The sequence below is a fragment of the Bidens hawaiensis genome, unplaced genomic scaffold (assembly GCF_021521415.1).
Source record: "Bidens hawaiensis isolate Kalapana, Puna unplaced genomic scaffold, B.hawaiensis_p1.1 tig00030215_1, whole genome shotgun sequence".
Classification (NCBI taxonomy): Eukaryota; Viridiplantae; Streptophyta; class Magnoliopsida; order Asterales; family Asteraceae; genus Bidens; species Bidens hawaiensis.
In genome coordinates, this window is record NW_027495027.1 from 195775 (window position 1) to 206527 (window position 10753).

Sequence of the window (10753 nt, forward strand, 5' to 3'; positions counted from 1 at the left end):
CTAGATGATCCAAAACCATCCAAGAACAGAACCAGAAACTAATCCAATCCCTAAACACAAAGCCATCACAATTGCAGCTGTTTCTGCTTCAGAAGGTGTCACTAATTTAGGTGCAAGAATCATGATGACACTTGTCACATACCCATTGGTGAACCCCAACATAAATGTCAAAAACACTACAAACTCTTCACTTCTAAACCATTTAGGTCCATGTAGACAAGCTGTGAAGATAGGATAAAACACCAACCTTGCTACACTACACCATGTAGCCTTAACAATACTCTTTGACATATAAATCGCGGTAAATGATTTCCCAAAAAAATCCGCGATATTGTACGTGGCGATCAAAATTATCGGGTACCAATCTTTGAGCACTTTCGACTTGATATTTTCGGCCAAAAAACCTGGGAAAATTGAGAGTGTTATGGTGTATGTGATGAATATTCCTAATGCTGGCCATTGGATGGTTCTTGCTACATACCATAGTTTAGGATTTGAAGTTGGATGGTCATGTTGTAGTTGTTTGTGATGCTGTTGCATGACTTGTAACTTGTATGATAGAGTACAACAAACTATGCATACCATTAGAAAGATTGTGCTGACCATGAAATATAAGTTGGCACTTGTTCTTAAGCCTTGTGGATCATGTGGGAGTGATGCTTTTGTTATAATTCTCAAGAGAGAAACCAGCATCCCTGACAATATAAATTGTTATTAAAAAAGGAATCTGATTCCAAAACAATTTCAGTTTAATTATATTTTTAATATATCGATGAGAAAAATTTTAGTATATGATTAAATTAAATACAAACGTGTCTTTGGTCTAGAGGTATAAAAAAAAATAATTAAGGCTTTGCTTTTCAAAGGAAGGTGTGGGTTCAAGTCCTGTCGCTGTAAAAAAGGTGGAGTTGAAGAGTATACTCAGTGAGTGTGTAAGTTGCTAGTTAAAAAAAATAATTAAATTAAAAGACATAAATGAAGCGTTTATAAAAGAGGTTCTTAGTATAGTTGACATTTGAATTTAAAATATAGGTCACTAAATCGATTCATATGCCTTGTGTGCCGATTCAGATTATGCTATTCGTGGTACGTAATTGGGGATGATGACTCATCCATCTTGGGAGTTAAAACCGAACAGAAAATCCAGAGCCATTAATCCAAAAATTTGGGATATATAGTACTTTCTGAAAATTTTCATCCTTCTGTATATTTAACTAACTGATTAAGTTAAATATAAAACATAAATAGTTTCATTTCTCCTTAAACACTATAATTTATAACATAAGCTAGTAGATATGCAATATTATATTTTTTAGAAGGAACCGATCAAAATGTAATTATCTTGAAAAACGTCATTAATATAACCTGATCGGAGATATTGAAAAATATTGTTTGGACAAAATGACATACATCGTTTTTCAATAGGTGCTTTTAAAATTATGCTGCCTATATATATGCCATCTTAACTTTGATCTTTTGTATAATATAATGTCGATTATAATCTTTTAAACGTGAAACAAGTTTTGACTGCAATTGAGAACTAGTACTACATATGCTCATGCTTGGTTCGAGTTAATGTTTATTTTTAGAGATATAAAATAAATATGTTAAATAAAACTAGCCACAAAATTTAAAACTGTACAAAATTGTATAAAACTCCCCACAAACCAAGTTTTTCATAAATTTATATCATTGTACTTTTATAATCTTATTTGAATGAAATTAGAAATATTTAAAATACTTAGATAAATGTGATGTGCAAAATATATATTTCTTCCTAACAACGTAACAAAAGTTACCTGAGGAAGCAGTTCCAGCAAAAACGGCTTGCATGTACTGGTTTGGCAAGTTTCCTGCAGACCCTATTAGGCTTCCTCCAATCAACCCATCGGCTAAACCGCATAACACAACAGTTGCAACCACAACATAGAACATGTTGTGGCTATGCCAAGCCCCGGTCCAGTCAATGGTTGGAGTTACCATTAGACATATTACAAACACGGTGAATCCAATGTTCATCCTCATTCTAAAGCTAGCTTTCGTGCTCAAATTCCTCCAACCTATCATCACAACTAGAACTAGTAGTGATGAACTCATATATGCTACTGAAAACACTTTCTCCACGTGTTTTTCAGGGTAAAGATAGCCGAAATAATCGATTGCTGTGATCAAGGTATTCCATGGAAGCAAATTGCCTGCGCCAAGCAAGAAATGGATCATATAAGCTAGTTTGTATGTGTCGTTTTGTTTGGTTTGATCTTGGTCACTCTTTAACCTCTCCATTTTGTCTTTATGAAACTTAGCACTATTTTTGGTTTGGTTTGGTTTGATATGGCTCTTCATTTATATAAAAGCTAGCATTTTATGGGTGGTAGTTAAAGACCCTTTTTTAGAAGATTTTTCAATGATTAAAGGTGGATAAAGAATTAAAAATATCAATATTGTATTTTTTTTGTATGTCTTTCTCGGTAATTGAATGATTATTGTATCTTATTTAAAAATAAGGGTGATTGTAGGATTTGGTTCACAATATTATAATAAAATAAAATAATCACTGATGACACTCTCGTTAGTAATGGGAAATATACGAGTACAATACCGTTTACAAAATCAAATATAATGAATATAATATACAAATTTTCATATTCAAATTTGATAAGATAATGTGCCTTCATTAGGTACTTCATGTAGTCTTGTGTCTTCATCACATTGGTCATTGACTAAGCTCCTTGAATCACGTATTCTTGAATGATCTTTTGTGTAGTCTTTAACGAGAGCTTGATGTGTATCTTCTTGTCCTTTGCTATAAAAACGAACAAACTAATGTTGACAGTTAGGCTGAGGCGTGTGTTCAACACGCTTCCCTTAAAACAGATTCCGCGCATCTACATAAGACAACTCGTCTGTCTCCCAGGGTACAACAGCCGAAGTAGTTTGTACTGCCGGAGATGTCCACACGCCCGAGGTTACATTAGTTAATTTTAATGTTAGAACTTGTGGGAAAAATAAAAAAGAATGAAATGGTAGAGGAATCGAATGGAGAAACTAATCTCTATATGTTCTCAACATATGAGTCTTCAAAGCTTTCTTCTTCACCATAACTCTTCATGCATGCATGCAATTTTTTTTTCTTGAATTTCCTAGCTTCTCATTTTTCTAGCCACTATTAAATGAGGCACGTAGCCTACTATATTTTACAAGAGTTAAGGATGAGTGAAGAGCCTCACTTAATTAGAGACTTAATTCTCTAATAAAACACATCAAGTGTTATAAAGAAAACTCAACCCAAAAGTTTTAACATATGAAGAGTTATAATATGAATAACTTAATAAATTAATTCCATTCATTATTTATAATTTTCCAACAATCCTCCACATGAATGGAGATTAATCAAAACATATAAAATATCCAATGTAACTTCGATAGTTGAGGATTGCAGGATAGGTAGGTGTTAGCTTTGAACCTTCCTTTGTTAAGTATACTTAGTCTCCTAGTGGTTAGTAGACACGATGTCCTTGAACAAACCCCCATTGGTGTAGACGACAATACACTTTACACAATACTCTCCCTAGCCGGGCACATCTCCTCATTGTCGTGTCCATTATGGTCCTAGAACATTAGCCTGGTTCTGTGAAATCTCTAGGGATTGCACACCCCACAATTTTATTTGAAGCGACCCCACTTCTCTTTCACATAGGTGATTATCCAGAAATCATTAAAAGCATTAACGTTATAATAATTTACACAAATCATTAACCATATATTGTGCTTAGCCTCACAACATGTCACTGTTGTTATAGGAATGGACCAGGAAGCAATTAGACTCCTTTTATAATTTAGGAGGATATATATACTAACTTATGTGTGAACTTATACATAAGTTATGCCCCCCATAGTGACCTCCCTTGGATATATAATTAGGTTGTCCTGTTGAACTTAGATCTTCGGATCTCCAGTCAACTAAGTTAGGTTTTCCTTTATATACCCTTTTTCATGGGCTTTAGTCTCATTCCACAACATGATCTCTACTAAACCCTCAAGTTGTTGGATCCATAACGCTATCGTTGACTTTGTTTAGTCACTACAGATAACTTGCGTAGTTGAGATCAGTTGCCATGATGTGTTCTTAACTTATAAGTTAATATTGCCTATTATCAACTTTCTAAGACTATAACCACAGTGGCCATCTGAATCTGGTTATAATATTTGTCTTTGTAAGATACACTTATCATTAAGGCAAACACATCTCCATTATGCACTACGACCTTTTTGTCCTCCACCTAGTCGTGCGTTTGCAATGTTAGATTGCTTTACAATAATCCTCATTGCTAAACCTTCCAAGTTCAAATGCATGACACCTTCACATTTAAGTGCTATTGGATAGCATCATCCAACTTTTGAATGGGGTAAAGAAAGGTTCTTCCTAAAGAGCAGTTTCTTAAATAACTTCCCCTCACATTTCTTGCATTTTAATATAGTTTGTTTAACTTTACTTATGAAGACAACTCGACACTCATGATTTGAACAAGACCACGTCTTTGTATCAGTGAGTTCATCAATTTTTACTAACTAATAAAGTAACACATGCCTTAGTGTTAGCTTCTACCATTTGATAAAGTTTAAGCTAAACTTGTCATAAGGTTGTTAACAAACCATCACAAATCTAGAAGGATTATAAATCACCCTCTAGAACATACCTAAAAAGTTGAGGTCTTCTTAAGATCCTCATCAGTTATATCATTTCCTTAGATTAAATGAAAATTTCTTTAAATTTGTCTATACACAAATTCGTTCTTGTAATGTTTCAAATGCTTCGCGTTAATTAGTCTTCGCAAAGTACATAATTAACAAGTATTAGTCTAGCATGCTTTAGACTACAATACTTTATCATGTGAATAGAAGATGCATCATTTTGATCCTTCACAACCATTACGATATCACTTTGAAACACTCAATCCTTTGTTTAGACAAAATTATGAGACTAATTCACAATCTCCAAACCTTAATATTCAGAAAAGTCACACAAGTTATTGCATATAGAACATTCATAGCTTTTCATTCATTTAAGGTACATAACTCTTTTGCCTTTGATCTTCAAGGCTTCACCATTGACTTATATAGACTTTGAACGTAAGTCTTAATCCAAATCATTTTGATGAATACATTCATTACCAACAAGATGAACGCTACTCGTCTACAGTCACCATTATGTTGAGATAAAGTCAACTGGATTGACACTCAAACTCTTGGAATTCACATTTGCATAAAATGATTTATACATTTGATTGTTGTCTCTTGAAACTACTATTGAGATACTCTCCCAAAATGAAAGACAAACTTTCATATAGTTTAAACAAAATAGATGAGAGTAGAAACATCTATATATTCATTGCTTTTGTAAGCATATTATAATAAATCTCTTAAGATATACTTAAATTCAATTACAATAATAACATAATAAATATCTTATGATTCACACTCGGTGAATTTTCAAGATGAATATCCAAGGATTTAAATATCTCGATCATTAACATATATTAATTCATATGTTACAGTTGGAGTTAAATACTTCATTCTTGCGTATTTCATCTTAACACACTCATCACATTATTCCATGACCCTCTCATGATGTGATTATACATTTGATGTCTTGTTTTAGACTTTTGTCAATGCAACAATTCACAAGTTGTTTCTTATGCAATATTCTTTTTGCATTATCCATTTAAAATTATTCATTTTTTAAACATAAATTTTTGATTAAAAATTCTATAAAGTTATTTTGTTCATCACAATAAATATTGTTGTATTTGGTTATAAAACTGCATGTGTTATCCGAAGATATTGAACACAAAATAATTATACAACTGAGATACAACATAAAGTGTAAAGCACTTTAATAATAATTCAAATGGATAAATAGACTGCATCTAGACATCAAATCTTAAAGTGTTATTATCTTTAACACTTTTATCATCTGACAGGAATCGTCTCAACGATATAATTTTAGGTTATATATCGAGATACTCTCTCAAAATGCACACATATCCTCATTCTAATATTGTAACTATACTCTTGAACAAATATGTTCAAAACAACCTCAAGTTGTTACAATTACTACATTAAAGTCACCAAAGTTGAACAGCCAATTTTGTTCACACAACACGAAGTTGTTTTCACTATATAGTATCCTTAAGAACATTATCTTAGTTTAACTTTTAGCATGGGTAGCAAACCATTTTGAATTATCTAAAATATGCAAAACTTTGTTAAAAAATTCATTCTAAAATATTTCTTAAGTTTTGCAATATATTATATTAATAATATTAATAGGGGTTTATAACATCAAAAATCAAAACCTAAAATATCAAATGGTTTCATAAGTTTTAGATTTAATACCTATCTACTAAAACGGTTTCTAGCATCTAAGTAAAAACATATTATAACACGCACGTTATAACTTGAACGGTTTACATAAAACGTTTTCCAAGGATAGAGTCTATAAAAGAAACCATTTCTAATTGTTTATAATGCACATGTTAGATAATTAAATGTTTACATAAAACATTTCCGGTTAGTACGGTTTATAAAATAAAAATCTTCTAACAAACTTGTTAGAATTTAAACGATTCTAAGGTGCACATTAGAGGAAAAACTATACATACATGAAACATTACACGTTGAGACAAAACCTTTTAAATTTTTGGTTTTTCTAATGTATAGCCCAAAATCGCTCCATTAAAACCGAGTTAATGCTTGAATTATTGGTAACTTAATGGGAAGAATATGAACAAGCACATGTGAACGCTTTTGTGCACTATTTCACCAAAATTCACATAGGGGTCTCACTATACTTTTTTCCAACACACATGTTAGAAATTGCCGTTGTAAGTGCACGGATTTGGTGTCCGCAGCTGTTCGAATAGGATACGGGTAGTTTAGTCTTTATGTAAATGTATAAAGGCTCATTTGCTAAAGCATGTTTAGCGAATGAGGCCTCATTCGTTAAAGACTAGGGCTATTCGTTAAGTTAGGAGCCCATTCGTTACTACAGTGTAACGAATGGAGGCTTATTCGTTAAGGTATACCCATTCGCTAAGGGTGTTTAGCGAATGGGGCTATGGAAAGACTTATTCGTTAGGAATGTTAACGAATGAAAAGGCTCATTCGTTACTACAGTGTAACGAATGAGGCTAGCCTATAAATAGGCCTTCCATAGTTAGTTTGCAAAGAGATATGTGCCACATTTATGTTTATGTAGCGTTATGATGCCGGATCCTCTCCTCACCTAATGTATTCATCCTCCATCTAATGTAATCATCTTTTAACGTATTGAAAATGACTTAACATATCGATTTGCGACTAGATTCCTGGCTCGTAAACGTTCGTATAACGTTTTCTCAGCCGTTTACACAAAACATTTCAAACACATATGTTAATATATATAATAAAACATATCTAACACGAATGTTAGATATTTAAATATATGTTGTATACCAATGCACCCGGTCTAACCCACAATTTACAAAAATAACCAATTACAAAATTGGTTTTAAACAGATGTTTTTGTTATGCACCATTTCGAACACGATTTTTAGAAAACAATCAATTACAAAAATCATTTTAACATGAACGGTTTACTAAAAACCTTTTCTAACACTATTGTTAGAATACTAAAGATTACAAAAATCGTTTTTAAATTAACCAAACGATCGAATCAAACATTTCGTTATGTAACACGGTATTTTTTAGATATAAGATTGTACTCCAATCTTTTAAAATATCCAAAATGATGCCATACTACACATGATATTATTTCCTCGAATTTTTTTAAAATGTTTCATGAAAAAAATTCAAAAACCTTTTAAATCAATTTTTCGGTAAACCCAAAATCCTTATAAATAAGGTTTTAAAATTGTAGCAACAATCTCACGAAATCTGTTTTAAGATTGTAGGATTTGGGTCACAATATTATAATAAAATAAAATAATCACTAACGATACTCTCGTTAGTAATGAGAAATATACAAGTACAATACCGTTTACAAAATCGAATATAATGAATATAATATACAAATTTTCATATTCAAATTTGATAAGATAATGTGCCTTCATCAGGTAATTCATATAGTCTTGTGTCCTCATCACATTGGTCATTGACTAAGCTTCTGGAACCACGTATTCTTGAACGATCTTTTGTGTAGTCTTTAACGAGAGCTTGATGTGTATCTTCTTGTATGATCCTTTGCTACAAAAACGAACAAACTAATGTTGACAGTTAGGTTGAGGTGCGTGTTCAACATGCTTTCCTTAAAACAGATTTCGCGCATCTACATAAGACAACGCGCCTGTCTCCCAGGGTATAATAGCCGAAGCAGTGTGTGCTGCAGGAGATGTCCACACGCCCGAGGTTACATTAGTTAATTGTAGTGTTAGAACTTGTGGGAAAAATAAAAAAAGTGAAATGGTAGAAGAATCGAATGGAGAAACTCATCTCTATATGTTCTCAACAGATGAGTATTCAAAGATTTCTTCTTCACCATAACTCTTCATGCATGCATGCATTTTTTTTTCTTGAATTTTCCTAGCTTCTCATTTTTCTAGCCACTATGAAATGATGCACATAGCCTACTATATTTTATAAGAGTTAAGGATTAGTGAAGAGCCTCACTTAATTAGAGACTTAATTCTCTAATAAAACACATCAAGTGTCACAAAAAAAACTCAACCCAAGAGTTTTAACATATAAAGAGTTATAATATTAATAACTTAATAAATTAATTCCATTCATTATTTATAATTTTCCAACAATATATATATACACTAGTCGGGTGTTCGAACGCAAACCTTGTGAATCACGTAACAATTAAGATTGTTCATGATTTGGTTTAATACCTTTAAACCGGTCATCCGTTTAGTTTCACGGTTGTTTTTTTACTTTCAGTCGGTAGGCTGGTTTAAAATTTTTCAAACCATAGCGAATGGTTTTGTACGCGGCTTATGCTGAAAACTGGTCAAATGAAACCAAATCAAACTTTATATGTTGTATGCATTTTAATCTCTTTTATTATTTAGTATTTAACAAAGTTTTGTTATACATATTAGACTGTGAATCACGTAACAATTAAGAGTGTTCATGGTTCGGTTTAAAACATTTAAACCTTTTAAATCGGTCATCAGTTTAGTTTCACGGTCGTTTTTTTTTACTTTCACTCGATTGGTTGGTTTAAAAATTTTCAAACCGTAGCGAACGGTTTGATACGCGGCTTATGCTAAAAGCCAGCTAAATGAAACGTAACCAAACTTTAAATGTTGTATACATTCTAATATATTTTATTATTTACTATTTGGCAAGTTTTGTAATATATATCGTGATGGGAAGTTAGTTTATGATTAAAATTAAAAACATAATATGGTCAAAGATGAGGGGGCAAACTTGTAAGTTAGATGAATTGCAATTAAAAGACATGTTTACCCCTTTTTACACATTTACTTTATGCATTAGCATTTGTAAAACTCTTTAAATCAAGTGTCTTAATTTACCCTTTTTTCATGTATTATATATAGTATAGATAGATAGTTAAGATATAATTAAACAAACTCTATTTTAATACAAGTAAACTTGACTATTGCAACTTTAAATTAACCTAATTCCATTTATGATTTTTTGTAATCTTCGTTCTTGTTATAATTTCACATCCTATGACTTCTATTAATCTTTATCATTTATGTTGCTAAAATTATCATTTTTCCTGTTTTGTTACATATAAGATAGTTGGCAACGATTTGGTTTCAATTTTCAATGATTCAATTATGGTTTTGGATGATGAAAAATCGATACTAATGGTTGGGCTCACAAGTTTAACTTACAAACCATAAAAAACCGGCATTGATCACCCATACGTAACATATTAATTTTTTGAAAACTGAAAAATTATAACAATATCATACTTAAATTGAAGAGAATAAAATGCTCGATTTTATGGTGCACCTTTTTTTTCCAAAAATATTAACGTACGAAAAAATTATGGTCTTTTAAAAATCGTGATGGGAAGTTAGTTTAAGATTAAAATTTAAAACATAATATGGTCAAACATGAGGGGGCAAACTTGTAAGTTATGTGAATTGTGTTTAAAAGATAAGTTTACCCCTTTTTACGCATGTATATCATTTGTAAAACTCTTAAAATCAAGTGTCTTAATTTACCCTTTTCTCATGTATTATATATAGTATAGATACATAGTTAAGATATAATTAAACAAACTCTAATTTAATACAAGTAACTTGACTATTATAACTTTAAATTAACCTAATTTCATTATGATTTTTGTTATCTTCGTTCTTATTATAATTTTGTATCCAAGGCCTTCCATTAATCTTTATCATTTATGTTGCTAAAATTATCATTTTTCCTGTTTTGTTACATATAAGAGAGTTGGCAACGATTTGGTTTCAATTTTCAATGATTCAATTATGGTTTTTGATGATGAAAAATCGATACTAATGGTTGGGCTCACAAGTTTAACTTACAAACCATCAAAAACCGGCATTGATCACCCCTACGTAACATATTGATTTTTTTAAAATTGAAAAAATTATAACAATAACATACTTAAATTGAAGAGAATAAAATGCTCGATTTTATGGTGCACTTTTTTTTCCAAAAATATTATTGTACGAAAAAATTATGGTCGTTTAAAAATCATGGTGGGAAGTTAGTTTAAGATTAAAATTAAAAACATAATATGGTCAAAGAT

At 31.3% G+C, this 10753-nt stretch overlaps 1 protein-coding gene across 1 annotated transcript; it reads right to left on the reverse strand.

Moving 5' to 3' along the window:
• On the reverse strand, window positions 1-2283 carry LOC143580071 (equilibrative nucleotide transporter 8-like). The gene is made up of 2 exons (XM_077063202.1): window positions 1800-2283; window positions 1-695 (listed from the first exon to the last, which is right to left on the reverse strand). The coding sequence occupies exons 1-2, from the start codon at window positions 2281-2283 to the stop codon at window positions 1-3; spliced, it is 1179 nt and encodes a 392-aa protein (XP_076919317.1).
• Between the last annotated feature and the right edge of the window lie 8470 nt (window positions 2284-10753).